Source organism: Acomys minous (genome assembly GCF_964271855.1).
Source record: "Acomys minous genome assembly, chromosome: 6".
NCBI lineage: Eukaryota > Metazoa > Chordata > Mammalia > Rodentia > Muridae > Acomys > Acomys minous.
This window is the reverse complement of record NC_140487.1, coordinates 76,933,422-76,952,553: the sequence shown is the minus strand read 5'-3', so window position 1 is coordinate 76,952,553 and position 19,132 is coordinate 76,933,422. Positions and strand designations below refer to the sequence as shown.

At 47.1% G+C, this 19,132-nt stretch overlaps 1 protein-coding gene across 2 annotated transcripts in view; it reads right to left on the bottom strand.

Moving 5' to 3' along the window:
- UBE2H (ubiquitin conjugating enzyme E2 H) overlaps positions 1-9,363 on the bottom strand; it is an 89,932-nt gene extending 80,569 nt beyond the window's left edge. Inside the window, exon 1 of one of the 2 annotated variants that reach the window (XM_084786408.1) lies at positions 8,884-9,363. In XM_084786408.1, the coding sequence (XP_084642534.1) occupies positions 8,884-8,936 (53 nt within the window). In that variant the 5' untranslated portion in view covers positions 8,937-9,363. The remainder of the gene's footprint in view (positions 1-8,883) is intronic. The other variant, XM_084786406.1, reaches the window with a different exon arrangement.
- Between the last annotated feature and the right edge of the window lie 9,769 nt (positions 9,364-19,132).

Sequence of the window (19,132 nt, the reverse complement as noted above, 5' to 3'; positions counted from 1 at the left end):
TGATACAAAAAGCTTTATTTTGGTTTTTTGAGACAGGGTTTTTCTGTGTAGCCTTGGCTGTCCTGGACTCACTGTGTAGACCAGACTGGCCTCAAACTCACAGCGATCCACCTGCTTCTGCTTCCCCAGTGCTGGGATTAAAGGCGTGCGCCACCACTGCCCAGCGAGACAAAAAGATCTTAAGTTCAAGGCCTGCCTAAACTACAGAGCAAGCTCAAGACCAGACTGGATAACTTAGTGAGACTGTCTCAAATTTTAAAATAAAACAAAAGGGCTGTCAAGATGGCTCAGCAGGTAAAGCCACAAAGACTGACAACCTGAGTTCAATTCCCACCACATGGTAGGGGGGAAAAAAAAGATGGGCTAGAGAGATGGCTCAGTAGTTAAGAGCACTGTCTGCTCTTCTAGAGGTCCTGAGTTACTTCCCGGAAACCACATGGTGGCTCATAACCATCTATAATGTGATCTGATGACTCTTCTGGCCTGCAGGTGTACGTGCAAATAGAGCATTCACATATAATAATAAAAACTTTTAAAGGGCTGGACAGATGGCTCAGAGGTTAAGAGCACTGATTATTCTTCCAGAGGTCCTGAGTTCAACTCCCAGTAACCACATGGTGGTTCACAACCATCTGTGATCTGATGCCTTCCTCTGGCCTGCAGTGTACATGCAGGCAGGCAATGTATACATAACAATGAATGTATACTGAGTACTATATACATAATAAATAAATAAATCTTAAAATAGCTCTTTAAATAGGTAGTTTCGGGGACACACAAAAACCCTACCTTCAAAAACAAAGTTTACTAGCACTCCGAGAAACAGAGGCAGCAGGATTTCCACATAAAAGAAAGATCCCTTTTTTTTGGGGGGGTGGGGGGCAGTTCGAGACAAGGTCTCTCTTGTGTTAGCCTTGGGTGTCCTGGACTGACTTTGTAGACCAGGGCCTATCTCTGTCTCCTGAATGCTGGGATTAAAGGTGTGCGCCAACCCACCCAGCAAAAGCAAGATCTTAGTCAAAAGACCAAAGACAGTAGAGATGAGTCACTGGTTAAAAGCACTTGCTGCTTTTGCAGAGGTCCAGCGTTCTATTCCAAGTACCCACATAGCGGTTCAGTCACTCTGTTCTAGGGGTTCTAAACTCTCTTGTTGACTTCTGGGGAAACAGGGGATGCACATAGTGCACATACATACATGCAGATGACACATCTGCCCACAAAATACTAAAAAAAAAAAAAAAAGCCAGGTGTGGTGGCGCACGCCTTTAATCCCAGCACTCCGGAGGCAGATGCAGGCAGGCAGATCAAGTTCAAAGCCAGCCTGCTCTACAAAGTGAGTCCAGGACAGCCAAGGCTACACAGAGAAACCCTGTCTTCAAAAAACAAAAACAAACAAAGAAACAAAAGGCGGAGGGTGTTAATTTTGTATCCAGCCCCAGCTTTTTAAAAAATAAAAATAAATTTTAAAAAAATGCTGAGGGACTGGTGAAATGGCTCATCAGGTTAAGGCATTTGCCACCAAAATTAATGACATAAATTCAATTTCTGGAACCCAAATAGTGGAAGGCAAAAACTCCCAAAAAGTTGTCTTCTGAGCTGGGTGCAGTGGCAGATGCCTGTAATCCCAGCACTCGGGGAGGCAGAGACACAGAGAAACCCTGTCTGGGGGTGGGGGTGTTATCTTCTGATATACACACACACACACCAATTTTTGGGGGGGGGGGAGAAGGAGGAGGATCTTACCCTGTAGCCCTGACTACGTTGGAAAGAATTTTTTTTTTCCTTTCCGTTGTTCATGACAGGGTTTTTCTGTGTAGCCTTGGCTGTCCTGGACTTGTTTGGTAGACCAGGCTGGCCTCAAACTCAGAGATTGGAGTGCCTCTGCCTCCTGAGTACTGGAATTAAAGGGGTGCACTATCAATGTCTGGCTGGAATTCTCTTGATAACAGGCTGACCTCAAATTCAGAGATCCACTGAATGTCAAGACTAAAGGTGTGTACCCCGTGTCCCCAACCCTAAGACAGATTCTCACTATGAAGCCCTGGCTGTCCCAGAACTCACTTTGTAGAAAAAAGGCTGGCTTTGAACTCACAAAGAATAGATGGCTTGTCTCAAGTGCTGGAACTGAAGTCGTGTGCTACTAAGCCCAGCTGAAATGGAGTTTTTTTTTTTTTTTTAATATTTTTATTTAATTTTAATTTATGTGCATTGGTATGAGGGTGTCAGATCTTGGAGTTACAGACAGTTGTGAGCTGCCATGTGGGTGCTGGGAATTGAACCCGGGACCTTTGGAAGAGCAGACAGTGCTCTTAACCACTGAGCCAACTCTCCAGCCCCCTGAAATGGAGTTTTTAAGATTCAGTGTTACAGAACACGTCAGCGGCATCTGCGTTGAGGCTATCCTGGTCTATATAACAAGCCTTGGCTACCTAGAGCTACAATAGTAAGACCCTGCCTCAAAAACCACAGAGGAAAGACAACTGTGAGTGCGTTTACGGTACGGAAGCTGTTCCTTGTGTCTGCGTCTCCCCTTTTCTGGATGCTTTTGGTGCTTCTGGGTCACAAGCAGGATCTTTGTGTTCTGCTCAAGCAATCTCCCACTAGACAGCCTCACACCTTGCTTTTTTTTTTTTTTTTTTTTAAAGGAAGGGCTAAGAATGAGACTAGGTCTTACTATCATTATACAGGCCAGGCTGGCCTCAAGCTTCTGAGATCCATCTGGCCTTTATTTATGCCTGGAATTCTGCGATTACAAATGTGTATCACTACATCAGGTATCTCCAATTATTTTTAACAGGGGAAAAAACAGTTATGGAAATATTAAGCAAAAACAGAGCAATACATATAATATGGCTAAGATGTTAGAAACAATAAAATCCTGGGGAGACTAAAATGCTACAGGAAAAACAGCAACAGGCTAGTATTTATGGATGGCTTCTATGCCACAGGCCCTGGAGCATAAGCATCTCTCATTCCTAGACCCCACTCTAGACCTCCTGAGGCAGGAAGTCCAGGGGTGGGATCCAGAACCAGTTTTAACAAACCCTCCAAGTAATTAAGATCTCACTCAAGTTTGAGAACTATTATTTAAAGGATAAGATTATGAGTAGCTGTTTTCTTTCCCCTTTTGTAACCTATGTTTTCCCCAATTACTTTACTGTAACACTTTCAAAACCACTAAGTCTTTCTCATTAAAGTGTTTTATTAAAACATAGACCAGGTCATCTGAGAAAGAGTCTCTTACAGGTCACACATACACAAGTCTTCCTTCATAAAAGCTGAATTTCTAGGCCTGTTGTATCAACTATATAGCCCAATAAATATAAATATTTACTACAACTTCACTGCAAAATTCACACAGGTTCCTTAAGTTCTATAATGATCTATCTGTGTATCACCAAAATCTACACAGGGAAGACAGAAACAAAAAAACCCGGAGTTGCCAAATCTTTAACTCTTAGCTTTAAGACCATAAAATCGTTCTAACTTTCATCTCACCAACTCAGCTGAGAGGCCACAGGAAGTGAGAGGTCAACCTCAGGTTGCCAATGGACACTGGGGCTAGTTAAAAGATTGTCTACACTCTGAACACAAATTAAACAGTAACAGTGAATAACTTGGGGATAGAACAACTGTTGATTAACAACAAACCACAAAAGTTAAAGTTGATAATAAATGGCTCTACATTTCAATGCTTTTGTTTGTTTGGTTTTGGTTTTTCCAGACAAGGTTTCTCTGCGTAGCCCTGGCTGTCCTGGACTTGCTTTGTAGACCAGGCTGGCCTCGAACTCACAGATCCACCTGCCTCTGCCTCCCTAGTGATGGGATTAAAGGTGTGAGCCACCAGTGCCCAATTCAATGCTTTTTTTTAATGCCTATTTTTTAAAAAATAATGATTTTTTTTGAGGGGCTGGAGAGATGGCTCAGAGGTTAAGTGCACTGTCTCTGCTTCCAAAGGTCCTGTGTTCAATTCCCAGCAAGCACAAGGTGGCTTACAACCATCTACAATGAGATCTGGTGCCCTCTAGTGGCGGGCAGGCACACATTTGGGAGGAATACTGTAATTAAATTTTAAAATTTTTTCTGAGACATTAAGATATCCATATATATCTACATCACATACATTTACTTTTTAAATTTCAATTTCTTAAAAACATTTTTCCCCCGGCTGGGAGTGGTGGCACGTGCCTTTAATCCCAGCACTTGAGAGGCAGAGGCAGGCAGATCGATATGGGTTTGAGGGCAGCCTGATCTACAAAGGGAGTCCAGGACAGGTAAGACTACACAGAGAAACCCTGTCTCGAAATTCGCAACCCCCAAAATAATAATTTTTTCAGGTTTTGTTGTATGAGACAGGGTCTCTATGTACCCCTGGCTGTACTTCAACTCACAGAGATCCACCTGCCTTTGCCTCCCAATTATGGGATTAAACCTATGAGATACTGCACCTGGCAAGGGGCGGGGAGGGTCAATTAAAGTATTCAAAAAGCAAGGTGATAACATATATTACTGACTTGACATACTGTCCTTCCTGGTTTAAAAGACCAATTTAAGAGCCGGGCGGTAGTGGCACACGCCTTTAATCCCAGCATTCAGGAGGCAGAGGCAGGCGGATCGCTGTGAGTTGGAGGCCAGCCTGGTCTACAAAGGGAGTCCAGGACAGCCAAGGCTACACACAGAGAAACCCTGTCTCAGGAACACCCCCCCCCAAAAACCCACAAAACAACAAAAACCCACCCTACTTCCATAAGCACTAAGTCCACTCCACCAACTTCTCACTAAGTCCTCCACACAGACACAGTGCCTGACACAAAAGAGGGTGCACAATTATTTAAGGGTTTGAACTTGTTCCAGAAACTCTCAGAAGCAGCAGCCATCAGCTTTTCTGTGAATTCCAGCAAGCTTACAAATTTGGAGGTCCATTCCCACCACACCTTTAGCCCCTGATCCTAAGTCACTTAAGGACATTTAAAATGGCATATCCTGTTTTGTTAGTGAGATCCTTCTGGAAAAGACAATCTTTGAAAACTCAATAGTATATTCTTATATTTCCAAATATTACAGCAATAGCAGGGTGTGCCAAGTCCCTGTTATGATCAGAGTCCGTTTTCTGGTTTAATTTTGATCATTTCTTGAATCTGAGACTACAGGTTTCCCTTTTTCAACCCCTGGAAACACACTTGGTTCTGCCAGCAGCTCACACGGCCTCCCCAGCCCCCACCTCTTTTGTATGTAAACACACTCTTGTCACACACTCCCATCAGCTGTTTGGAAGCTCCACCCCTCCTCCTTTTCCGGGTAGTAACAGACTAGCCAATGAGCTGCAAGGAGCTGTGCCTGCGGCCTTTTGCCTGTATACGCTTTTCCAAAACAAGCAGCTCTAGCCTTCAGCAGGGGCACCGGTTCACAGATAGAAGGCTCACCAGGGCAGAGCTGTGCAACAGGGCGAGACAGTCACCCCCCACCAACAAGGAAACCCGTGTAACCTGAGCTGTTCCTCCACCAGGGAGAACTTCAACCAATATTCCTTTAGGGCAAATCACGCTTAAGGTCACCAGAGTCCCAGGTCTCCACAACCTAAGTAATCAGCGGTTGCCGAATGAAGCCTCAAAGGCCGGTGACTCTGGGCGACTCTCGGGCCGGCCATCTACCTGGCTCTGGCAAGCAAATGGCTGCACTATCCAAGACCATTTCGCAGGACTTAGGCTAACGACGAGTGTTTTTTGATTCCACAGAGCCCAGAAGTCATTTAAATCAGTTCCTGGGCTCCTGTGGAGGTTTGCACAACCCTCAGCTGAGGATCAGCAGGGAAACAATGAATGAGTCAGAGTTTCAGAGCATAATCGCCCAGCAGATTAAGTGCATTGGTGCAAAACACTCACTCCCTACATAAGCCGAGAGTCAGCTCTCCTCCTAGCAGCCGGTCACAAAGAACTGCCACTGCCTCGGAAGGAGAGCCTGAGCCTAGCGAGGCGGGGAAGCAGTGACCAGTTAGCTACACAAGCTCTTCTCTCCCTACCCCCACACGGCCACTTCCCTACTATATAGGTTCCCTGCCAGGCCGTAAATCCTTGTGGTGTAATTATGCCCAGAAGACAGCCAAAAATGGGCTGAAACAGGAGACAACGATGAAACCAGCTATCAGCCTCCACACCAGAGAAACCATCTCGGGACAGCGAGGAGCGAGAAGTACCAGACATTCCTTCAGACCGTTTCTTTCCACTTCCTTACCACCATCTTTCATTTTTAGCCCTCAGCACTGACAGCCAATTGTACTCATCCAGCAGGAGACTGGGGAAATTTGCTCTTAAATTTTTCACTAAGTATACCTTACCCAAAATTCGTAAACTCCACTTGGGCCTACTGATGTGAATTCAGCTAAGAAAGGAGGCCATAAAATCTCTTACCTCCACAACACACACACACACACACACACACACACACACACACACACACACACACAAAAGGAAATCCGAAAAAATTGTAACTTCCAAAACAATAAACCAGAAAATAAATTTGAAGCAGAGATAACCTCTAGCTTTCAAATCAAAACTGTTACCTTCCTACCTCAGAGATCTACAATTGTAAAGAGCCCTGCTTTCTTTTGTCAGCAAGAGGGAAGGGGAAGGTGGGGAAAGAACAGAAGCCAATACATTTTTGCCTTTCTTCATCTTCTACTAAAAATAAGCTATGAAATAAGCCACTTAGGGAGAGGGGAAAAAGAGACACCCTGCTGCTCTTTGTCTGTTTCCTCTCCCTCATCACCCCCCACACTAGCCACCCCCCCCCCAACACCCGACTCCTAAATGCGGTAATCACTCTGGATGCCACAACTACTACATGAACAAAAGGCCTGTGTGGAAAGGCATCAGGTCAAGTTAGGCCTCGATCTTTATCCTCAATCTGTTAGAAATCTATGTATGAATGTGATTTGAGGATCTGACATCGGTCAAAAACAGCTGGAATTCTCTCCCCCACTGGATCCCAATTACACATTAGGGTTAAATTCGCATTAGGTGTCACAGTAACTCTCAATTCAAGACAAAAATAACTCCTAAGTCTACCGCCATGTCACTTCCTAGTTTCTAAACAAAAATAAACCCCCAAACTGCTTTGTGTAAAATGTACACACAGCCACAGTTACAAGTTTTCCTGCGGTATGAGAAGCCAGCATTCCTGGTATCATTCACGCATTCACAAAACAAGCAAAACCACAAACAGCTCATAAAGAGTTGATTCCGTGTGTGCCTAGGTGTGTATTTGGCATGTTACCCTTCATTACTGGCTGTTCTCTGATCTCTCCTACTGCCCTTCCCCTGAATTCCAGATTCCAAATCCTAAACTTCTGAGTTTATCCACTATTCTTCATTTCTAGCCAGATCTCCCCTGGGCAGGGAGAAAAACACGTTCTTATTCCTGAATAGATAATGGGGGGGGGGGGGATTAAAACCACACAAAACCTCTTGCCTAAGCAACTTCCCTCCCATACCCCAAATTAAAATCCTGTGCAAAAACTACTTTTTAAAAACTTCAGTAAATTCCATAACTGAGTTTGACAACCAGTACCGATCTCTAGAAAAGGTAAACAATCAAAAAGAGCAACAAATGAGAGGAATTCACCTGAAGAATCTAGCCAAACAACTTGAGTTATATAAACAAAATCCTGCAACAGGGGGAAATGGTGGGGGATGGGGGCAAGGCAGAAAGAGAAACAGGAGAGGACTTTTTAACAGCCTTTCACACACTACCGCCCACCCCACCCCACACAACCCCCCTTCACCCTTTCCCTGGGAAATTAGCTATTTAGAACACTGTGCTCCCCCCGCCCCCGCCCTCAAAAAATAAAAACATTTTTTTAAATACTCAATTTGTCTCAGGAACCTTCGCGAATTTCTCTGCTGGTCATGAAATAATCAGTCTGGATTTCAACCAGAACCACTGACTGGAAGACTCTTTTTTTATCAGTTACAGCTCTCCCATTGCAACCTCGGATGGACATAAAGTTGGGGGAAGGGGCAGAAAATAAAAGGAACCACTGGGCCCAGATCAGGGCAAGCAGTCCCCTAGAATCGCACTCTCACAGAGGGAGTTTCGCTCAAGTGGCTATTTTGTTCAGCAGCTCCTTTCTCTCCTTCCTCCCAGCTGTCAGATCCACAATATGGAGGGTAGCCTGCCTGCTAGGAGAGCCTGGGGGGGTCCTTACTGCACGCACTGTGAGTGGGATAGGCTTTGTCAGTAGAAAGAAAAACAGGAAGGCTCTCCAGACCAGGAGGCTTAACAGGAGTGTCTGATTTAAAACACACGGAGCTCTTTATTACATACAAGAGGAGGCCCTGAGCAGACTACTCTCTTCCTAATATAGAAAGGAATTAGGGATAAAGAAGGTCGCTTCAGTTACCCCAGTTTAAGCAGCACTGTTGAGTGGAAAGAGCCAGGACACCTCAACAACAACAAAAAGAAAGAGACAGAAAGAGAAAGGCTTCCCTCTCAGCAATTTCTATCTTGAGCATAAATCAAAAGCTAGCAAACAGGAAGCAAAGACCCTGAAGATGAGCTCCGGGTGACGAAGGAGGCTGCTAGTTATACCCCCACCCCACCCCCAAGAAAGGGCCGTCTTAGGAATCGAAACGCCGTGGAGTAAAAGTCAGGGGCTCCGAGGGGGTGCAGGGAGGGCGAGGAGCAACGCACATCTGGGGGGTGGGGGGCTGCCGATAAAGAGAGACTGAAAAACCCCCTCAGCTCGGAGGAGGTGCCAAGTGGCCGCCGTAGGCACCGGGGTAGGGAGGGGAGGCGCGGCCAGTGGCCTGGAGTGCCCGGGAGCCCTCGCCTCGGCACCCCCCACCCGCCCCACACGCAGTCCGAATTCCCCTCCATGAAGGATACAGCTTGACTACGTCCGTGTCCATCCGCCTCTTGCCGGGGCTGGGGGATGACATGGTGTCGCCGCCGCCGCCTCTCTCCCCTCCTTGGCCCGTCTGTCACGGGCCCCGGGCCCAGCTCGCAGGGCCCCGCGGCCGCGCCGGCTCCTCGGCCGAGGTGGCAACACCCGCACGGTCCCGTGGGGTCCGCTCAGCCGCCGCCGCCGCCCCCCGCACGGGGGAACACCGGGCACTGCCCCGCCGAGTGGGGGCGGGGACCAAGGCGCCCGCTCGGGCTGCCCTCCCGCTGAGGCTCCGCCGCGGCCCGGGCTGGCGCTGCTCCGCGCCGTGCGCCGCTGCTCCCTCCCGCCTGCGCTCGCTCGTCCGCCTGCCCGCCCGCTCACGCTCTCGCCAGCTCCCAGCTGCTTCCTCCACAAGCGAACGACTCCAGCTCCGTCGGCCTCTCTACCCCAGCCTCGCTCTAGGCGCCGTGATGTCACCTCTGTGACGTCATCGGAGGGGCGGGGCGCCGGTGGGAAGGGAGGGGCGTCGGCGGCGTCGCGGTGTAAGCTTGTCAGAGGCGTTCTGGGAGATGTAGTTCCTCTTTCTCCTGCCAGCCTGCATCCCTCCGCCCCCTCCGCCCCCTCCCCCAACCTCCTCACACACTTCATCGCCCAACTGCCAGTGTCGTTACCATCAACATAAACGATGGTAGTAAATAATGGCAGTATGATTACGTTCATATGCTTTATGAACTACCTTCTCACACAGTGTTACAAAGGCTCTTTGGATATGCAGGAGGCCAAAGTGGCAATTACTCAGACTGACGTCCAAATCTGGAAATTCCCACACCAGCATGTTCTCTGCACTCTGTTCCCTCTTCATATGGAAAGAATTTGTTTGCAGGGATTGTAGACTTACAGCAAAGCTTCCTTAGAGCTTGCAAATCAGCATTCATTTACCCTCTATACAAACATGGCCAGTAATTCCAGGACTGCAGTAGATGTGGCCAAGAACAGACATAATTTGGTACTAACATCCTCGTTCTACAGAATTTAAGGTAAGTTGAGGTAATTTTAAACTCACAAAGCACGTGACTTGAGAGAAGTGCCCTAAATGTGCTATAGTTCAGTACAAAGACGGTTCTGCCCTCCAAACTATATCACCCATGTGTACTTGCTCGTTCATTTAATAAACATCAAGTGCCACTGTGTTCTTATGACTGTGAGTTCACGAGGATACAGTGTGAAAGATGAAACTTACACAGCCCTCCCAAAATGGACCTGAGTGTCAGCATCACCAGGAAACTAGTTAGAAAACCAGGCATGGTGGCACACACCTTTAATCCCAGCATTTGGGAGGCAGAGTCAGATAGATTGCTATGAGTTTGAGGCCAGCCTGGTATACAGTAGGTAAGGCTACGCACAGAAACCCTGCCTCAAAAAAAAAAAAAAAAAGTGACAGTGAACCCAAGGAGCTAACCAGGCAAAAGGGAAAGAATAGGGCCAAGTATTCTCAAAAGTTTTATCTATTGTGTTTTTTCCCTAAGATGTACACTTGTACCATGTCAGGCCAGGTGCTGTGAGTTGGATCCCCTTTAAAAACATTAAGCCCTTCCAGGACAGTCAGAGCTGTTACGCAGAGAAACCCTGTCTCAAAAAAACAAAGAAAAAGAAAAAAATTACACCCACACACTCAGACCCCCCTGAGATAGGAGCAACGGACTAAAATTGAAGATCATTTGCTCCTATCATTCTGCCCTTCAATACACCAGCTATTTTTTTATTTGTAACATACGTATATATCATAAAATATACATTGCCCATATTTAAGTATTCAATGTAACAGCACAAAATAACATTAAATATACAACCCTGACTAGCGTTCATTTCCAGAACCTTTTCATCAATCCCAACAGAAACTGTGTGCCCCTTAAGTAGTAACTGCTCATCCCCACCAGCCCTTGGTAACTTCCATTCTATGTTCTTGGGAGAAAGGGGACGATTCATGGCTTTCTCCTACGACAAATCTGTCAGCAGACATGTGTGAAGTGACTTCCAACCCCCTTTTATTTGATCACTTTATAGAAGGGAAAACAAAAACAAACCCAAGATGTGTCTTTCTCATTGTCTGCACCAGGCTCCCCAGGGTGTTGTTGCTGCTCCTAGCTTTCCAAGAGTGGTTCCCCCACCCCCACCGCCCTTCTCGGCCTGATTAACTTCCACCCCTGTGCTAAGACAGTGGTTTTCAAGCTCAGTCCAATACTTCAAAATCATCTAGGGAGCTTGTTAAGCTCACTGCGGCTGGGAATTCTGATTCAGGAGGTCTGAGGTGAGGCTTGAATATCCTTGTGTTTCTTTCTTTCTTCCTCCTCCTCCTCCTCCTTCTCCTCCTTCTTCTTCTTGTTTTGTTGTTGTTGTTTGCTTTGGTTTTGGTTTTTTGAAACATGGTTTCTCTGTCTAGTGTCTATCCTGGACTCACTTTGTAGACCAGGCTGGTCTCGAACTCACACAGACCCCCCTGCCTCTGCCTCCCAGAGTGCTGGGATTACAGGCATGGAGCACCACTTTTTTGCGGGGAGGGGTTGCAAGACATGGTTTCTTTGCATAGCCTTGGCTGTCCTGGAGTCACTTTGTAGACCATGTTGGCCATGAATTCACAGAGATCCGCCTGCCTCTGCCCCCCAGAGTGCTAGGATTACAGATGTGCACCACCACACCTGGCTTGAATATTCTTGTCTTTTATTAGCACTGCATATGGTTCTGATGCTGGCCAAAGTCAGAGAACCCCTACCTTCCGGATTCCAATAGGCATCTCAGTTTCAGGACACCTACCTAACCACCCCTTGCTCGTAAATGCACTTACAAAGTCCGATGCCAAAAAGGCAGAGACTGCGAATTTGCTTCTCCACCATACACAGTGGCCCCGAGAGGACCCGTGGTTGCTGTCTCTAAAAACCACATCGTGTGTATACAGGACAGAAAGGAGGAGTTAAGGAAGGAGCACTCCAAGAAGAAAGGTCTAGAAAGGTCTACTGGTGTTTCCCTCTTCACTGACACAAGTGGTGTGAGCAAAGAACTTGGCAAAATAACCAGAGCAGTGTTTCATAACAAACTCGCAGGCACACTGATGGTGGCAAGGTTGCTCCCTCCACATGCAGTGGAGGCTTAGCCCTGCAAGCAGTCTTGGAAAAGGAAAAGCCCTAAAGGAGAGTCATGTCGTTAAGAAGTATTTTTGTAAAAATACCTTTGTTTTCCTGTTTCAATTGTTGTCTCAGAGGCTTACCGCCTCCATCTGCTAACCTAGTCCTTGGAAGCTTCTAGCCTCCGTGCACTCTAACCTAGGCCTAGAATGTTTTCAGCCTCTGAGACTTACTGCTTAATAAGCTCACCCTTACTTGTTCTTTCTGAGCTCTGGGCTGGCTGGTTCAACTCAGCTGTTCTGGCTCAAACTCCTCTCCCAGCTGACTTATTTAATCTGGCTTCTCTCTCAGCCTAGAATTGCTCTGCTTGGCCTCAAACTAAGCAATCTACTCTAATCTTCTGGCTTCTTCTCGTTTTCTGGCCTGTTTGATCTTCATGGGAGTTCTGTCTCTGCAACCATCTTCCTAATACTGCTCTGGGGAAACTCTTCTCTCTGTAAAACTGCCTTTTGAGTAGCTTCCCTTTCCTCTCTTTTCATGAGAGTTGGGCAAATCCTATTTCTGTCAAATCTTTTCTGATTTGTCACCTTTTCTGCCTCTCAATTAAACATCACTTACTTCTTTCTTTTATTTATTTTTTTTTATGTGCATTGGTGTTTTGCCTGCATGTATGTCTGAGGGTGTCAGATCTTGGAGTTATAGACAGTTGTGAGCTGCCATGTGGGTGCTGGGAATTGAATCCGGGTCCTTTGGAAGAGCAATCAGTGCTCTTAACCACTGAGCCATCTCTCCATCCCCCTAAACATCTCTTTCAAACATGGGCGCTTCCTTCTACAAGCTAACTTTACCTTCATTGTTTGGGATTAAAGGCATGTGCCACCATGTCTGAACCTAAGCTTTTCTTTACCTGATACTAGGGCTGGTGTGTAGCCCAGTGCATAAAGCACCTGCCGAAGCATGTGGAGGCAGAGGCAGGAGGGTCTTTGTGAGTTCAAGGCCAGCCTGGTCTACAGAGTGAGTCTAGGACAGCCAAGGCTATGTGAAGAAACTGTCTCAAAAAAAAAAAATCACTCAAAATTGGAAAATATATTTGCCATCTTTACCTGATACTTGTTTTATACCAGGCTGCCCTTGAACTCAGATCTGTTTGCCTCTGTCTCCTGAGTTAAAGGGGTGTTCGCATTCCAGCTGAATCACACAGACCTAGAAGGTCTTTGGATGTGAGCTCTTGCCAGAGCAGCCATGTTCTGAATTAACGTTCCTCTACATATCTGATTTTATTTCCTTAAAGATTTCATACCCTGTCTCGAGAAAACAAACAAGCAAAAAAATAATTCTTTATTTCAGCCAAGTGTTGTGGCACATGCCTTTAATGCCAGCACTGGGGAGAGCAGAGGCAGGCAGATTTCTGTGAGTTTGAGGCCAGCCTGGTCTACAAAGTGAGTCCAGGTCAGCCAGGGCTATTACACAGAGAAACCCTGTCTCTAAAAACCAATAAATAAATAAATATGATTTCTTTATTTCTGTTTAATGTGTATGAGTGTCTGCTTGCATGAATGCGTGTATACTGTGTGCCTGGTGCCCTTGTAGGCCAGAAGAGAGAGTCAGCATCCCTGGAACAGATGTTACAGTTTTCAGGCAGGTGTGAGCCGCTGTAGGCCCTGGGACTGAAACTTAGATCCTCTACAAGAGCCTCACACCTGATCCTAACTTCAGAGCCATCTCCCCAGCCCTTGCAAATACTTTTATTCTTGCTCACTTAGGACAGTTCTACCCCCTCCCTGCTCCTACTTATGCATCAGTAAGCTCCTTCTTCCTTCCTCGCTGAGCCTCATCTGTAAATGCGGGGGGGGGGGGGGGGGGCTCCAGTGCCCTACCCCACCTGAGTAGGTTGATGGAGTTCACTGGGAAAAGATCCACGTGAAAGCCCCAGAGGCTAGGAACGGCTTTCCGGAGAGGGAATGGGAAACACTGATAACCAGGCATACTATGGCACCGGTCTTCTGTAACTCCGTCACTATGCTCTTAGCACCCCAATTCCCCACTGCTTATATATCACTTATAGGAAGCGGTCATTCACTTTGGGGAAATTGGTTTTGTTTCCTTGCTTTTGAGGGTGCTGCCACATCCATTGTCTATGTCTGTGGTGAAAGTATGCCCACATTTCTCTCTGGGTGTTTTGCCATTTTTTTTTTCTTTCCTGAATGTTCTTCCCCTAGTCTGACCTTCTTCCTTCCAACTTCCAGGGCTTCAAGGAACTCTTGAGCCTGCCCTTGGCTGAGTGAGCTCAAAAACTTTCCCATGGAGCAGCTGAAGACACCGGAAGTTACTGTTGAATCTCTTAGGTTTGCTTTCTTTCACCTTTCCCCCATGCTTCAGCCGTTCAGAATGTCAATAATTTACCCTAAGACAACACTAGGGCCTGGGAGTGTCTGTTTATACTCCTGCACTAGCAAGACGACGTTTTCTGGAATGAGCGATGTGCTTCCTTATCAGGTACAGCCAAGGGGTGCCTGGGAGGGAGCAGCTGTCCGACCCTGCCTGACTCACCAGTGTTGCAATCTGAGAAATGGATTCTGGGCCTGTTTATCTCTGCCTAGGGCAGGGCCAAGCTTGACCCGTGAGGCCTCCGATCTCAAAAGCAGCGTCTACAAGGCAAGAAAATAAGCCTGAGGAGAAAAGAGTGCTCCCGGCCAGAAGCTAAGATTCCAACCAGTTACTTGGCAGACTGAGTGAAAGAGGCCAAGAAGAAACTAAACAGGTCGCGAAAGGACCTTTTAATCCTTAAGGTGAAGTTATGGCCACCCCTACCTAGTGTGAAAATGCCCCTAAGAACAGCCTCCTGTTTGCATGGGATCATTCCCCCAGAGAAAGCAGTTTGTCTTGAGCAAGCGCACTCTAACAATAGACTGCGGGGCTGGGTCCCTTCAGGAGGCCCTCATACCTGCAGTCGCTAATACTGTGGCCCTAAAACTAAAACTCTGCACTGGGGACATGGCTCTGTGGGAAGAGTCCGTGTCATATAAGCATAAGGACCTGAATTTGATCCCCACGTGGTACCCTGTGCCCGAAATCTCAGTGGTCTTCCAGCGGGCCGGTAGCCTGGCATTCCCAGTGGCAAGTAAACAAGAGATGAAGCGACAAAGTAGAAGGCAAAGACTGGTGTCCATGGTTGTCCTCTGACCTCCACATGTGTGCCCGAACTGATACACATGAATGTTTGTACACACACATACACAAATTAAAACAAAAAACAAAACCTTAAAGCCCCCTTCAAGTCATCTCTGGGTAACCTGGAGCAGTGAGGACTAAGGAACACGCAGCACCCCTCAGTAGCAGCTCAGAGCCGCACCTGCTAGGTCACTTGGCCTTTATGTTTCTATTTTCTCTCGTGAAAGCAGGAAGATAGCTTCCGCCTGGAGACGCTGCAACCTTACAGCACCAGTCATGTGTGACGTGTTCTGTCTACACACACGTGGTGAGCACACAGCCTCACACACACTCCCCAGGCACCAGACTGGAGGAAGAGAAGGAGCCTTGGAATTGCTCACACCTACACCTACATCTAGGGAGCGCTCAGCTGGGCGCTTCACCCTTGCCTTTGCTTTTCCATTGTGTCACCTCCCTGTTCTGAAGATATGGATGCCTCAGACCTCAGTTCCGCCTCTGCCTGACCACCACGTGACCTCATCCGGCCTCAGAGCCTTATCTGCTATCCTTACTGACTCCAGAGTTTTGCCAGTCCTGGACTCCCTTTGTAGACCAGGCTGGCCTCAAACTCACAGAGATCCGCCTGCCTCTGCCTCCTGAGTGCTGGGATTAAAGCAGCAGGAAGTCTTCTGTACTGAGTGCCTCCCCAGAACTAGGCACTGGGCCAGGGTGTGATATTTACAACCTAAGAGCCTGCAGGATGGACGAGTGTTCTGAGAAGTTAAGCAACTCGCCCAGGGTCACACAGACAGGAAGTGGAAACCGCAGGCGCTGTCATTAGTTTGGATTGGTTCTGGGGATACCACCCTGCCTGTTAACGCCAGTGAAAAACTCAGCCTGTCTCCTACTCCATCTGAGTTCCATCCTTCATGACACTGAGCTGGGGCTGGAGAGATGGCCAGTGGCTAGGAGCACTTATTGCGCTGGGCTCTGGTGGCGCACGCCTTTAATCCCAGCATTTGGGAGGCAAAAGCTGGCGGATCTCTGAGTTCAAGAAACCTTGTCTAGGGAATAAATAAATAAAAAAAAAGGAAAGAAAAGAAAAGAAAAAAGAGTAAGAATACTCCTTGCTCTTCCGGAGGACCCGAGTTCCATTCCTCATCTCTCTCTCTCTCTCTCTCTCTCTCTCTCTCTCTCTCTCTCTCTCTCCTTTCAGTTTTTGTAGACTGGGTTTCTCTGTGTAGCCTTGGCTGCCCTGGACTCACTTTGTAGACCAGACTGGCCTGGAACTCACAGCAAACCGCCTGTCTCTGCCTCCCAAGTGCTGGGATTAAAAGCATGCGCCACCATGACCAGCTCCAAATTAATTTCTTCAGAATAAGAAATGTCTCCTCTGGTGCTGCCGTACAATGACGTGACAATTACAGCAGTTGCTCTAATGCCCTTGACTGTTTTTATTCACACCGTACTGTGTCCGCCAGCAAGACCATAACCCCTCCTACGTATTCATCCCCAACATCTTTCACCTAATTGAAGCCTCACAACTCTTGCAGTAAATTCCATCTTGCCTTTCTTGTCTTATTCTTGCTCACCAAAACCCCTAATCTTACCCAACAGTCCACTCTTCACCCATCTATTTATGTGGTTCCAGGACCCTTAAAGATACTAGAATCCTAGTCGGGCGTACGCCTTTAATCCCAGCACTCAGGAGGCAGAGGCAGGTGGATCTCTGTGACTCAAGGCCAGCCTGGTCTACAAAGAGAGTCCAGGACAGCCAAGAGCCAAGGCTACACAGAGAAACTCTGTCTCAAAAAAACAAAAACAAATAATAATAAAGAAAGAAAAGAAAAGGGAGAGAGAGGGAGGAGAGAGAGAACAGAAAAGGAAGGAAAGAAAGGAAGGAAGTAGAAACAGGTGGTGGTTTATGCCTATAAAATCAGCCATGGAGGCTACAGCAAGAAGGTTATCACAAGTTAGATGTCATTATGCAACATAGCAAGTTCCAGACAAGGTGGCTAAAAATGAGCCCTTGTAACAACCAACCAACAAAACTACCAATCAATCAATAGCCCAACATTCTCCTCTGTACTGCCTGGGTTTCTGTCAACTTGACCCAAACTAGAGTCATCAGAGAAGAAGGAGCCTCAGCTGAGGAAATGCCTCCATGAGATCCAGGGTGAAGGCATTTTCTCAATTAGTGATCACAGGGGGAGGGCCTAGCCTTGGTACCATTCCTGGGCTGGTGGTCCTGGGATCTATTAGAAAGCCAGCTGAGCAAGCCATGAGGAGCATCCCTCCACAGCCTCTGCATCAGCTCCTGCCTCCAGGTTCCTGCCCTGTTTGAGCTCCTGTCCTGACTTCCTTTGATGATGAACAGTGAGATAGAAGTGTAAGCTGAAATAAACCCTTTCCTCCCCACGTTGCTTTGGTCGTGATGTCTTGTTGCAGCTATAGAAACCGTAAGACATCTTCCTTGCTCCATCAGGGACAGAGGTTGACAGAATACGTTCTCCTGGGGCCCAGGGATAGCCAGTTGTGGGAAGGGAAGGAGGAAGCGTCCACAGATGGCTGGGCTTTACCTGCCGCCTCAGAGGGCCTTTTTCTCTTCATCTTCTAAGAAGAACCACGGCTTTTCTTTTCAGTAAGCACACTGCTGTGCCCTTTCTGCCAGTATCTCCCACCAAATGTACAGCTAGCCTTTTTCTCCCAGCCTTTAACTGTTGTAGGTCAAAGCTCCTGAAAGTAAACACAGCCAACCATCTGAGGCCACCACTTGCAGCCAAAGGTCAGTTTGTGAGTGTTCGCAGCACCTCTGTCTTACTGGCTCCATGTCCCTGTCCCTGCTACACCTTGAGCTCCATTGTTGCACTATTCTCTGTATGTTCTGTGTCGAAAGCAGCTATCTGCTTAAAAGGCAGAATGTGTGGAATCAGGGCTTCTGCCTTCCATACTCCAATGTGGCTGAACTTTAAGAGGAAGTGTGGTGGCACACGCCTTCGATCCCAGCACTCAGGAGGCAGAGGCAGGCAGATTGCTTTGAGTTTGAGGGCCAGTCTGGTCTATAAAGTGAGTCGAGGACAGCCAAGGTTACAGAGAGACCCTGTCTTTAAAAATAAAAAATAAATAAAATAAAAAAGAGGAATGAATGAGGTCTTTGACCCCAAATCCCGATCTACATGCTCACCTCCTAGGAGGAGACTACAGGGACTGGACAGTTCAACACATAATCCTTTACGGTGACTTAGAACCTCTATAAGAAAAATAAGGCAAGAACCACACGTGGGGCTGGTGGCGTACACCTGTAATGCCATCATTTGGGAGGTGGAGGCTCAGAGGCTTAAGAGCCAAGGAATCCAAGACTAGCCTCTGCTGCATAGTGAGTTCAAAGACAGCCTGGGTTACATGCTACCCTGTCTCAAAAAACAAAACAAAACAAAACAAAATCAAATGAGCCAAGCATGACATTCCAAGCTATCTAGGAGACTGGAAGATTTCAAGTTCAAGACCTGCCTTGCCTACAAAGAGTTCAAGTCCAGCTTGGGCAAGTTAATGACACCCTATCTCAAAATAAAGAGGAAAAGATGGGCTGGGGACATTGCTCAGTAGTTGGGAATTTCCTGATATTCAAGGGGTTCTGGGTTCAAATATGAACACCCATGTGCAAGCACACCTGCACACACACACACACACACACACACACACACACACACACACCTCTTGGCCAGTGAGGAGAATGTACTTATTAGGCTGGGAGAAGAAAAGTTGGGGCTACATAAGGGGAAAGTAAGATGTACAATCTTCTTAGTTGACTAAAGAACAAGAAAGCTGAGCCTGGGAGGGCAGGTTCGTAGTTGAGGCAATGGAGTATTTGTCCAGCATGCAGGAGGATCTGGATCCCTAGTACTGGATAAACCAAGTGTGGTGGCATATGTCTGTAACGCCAGCTCTTGGGAAACAGACACAGAGGATCAGAAGTTCAAGG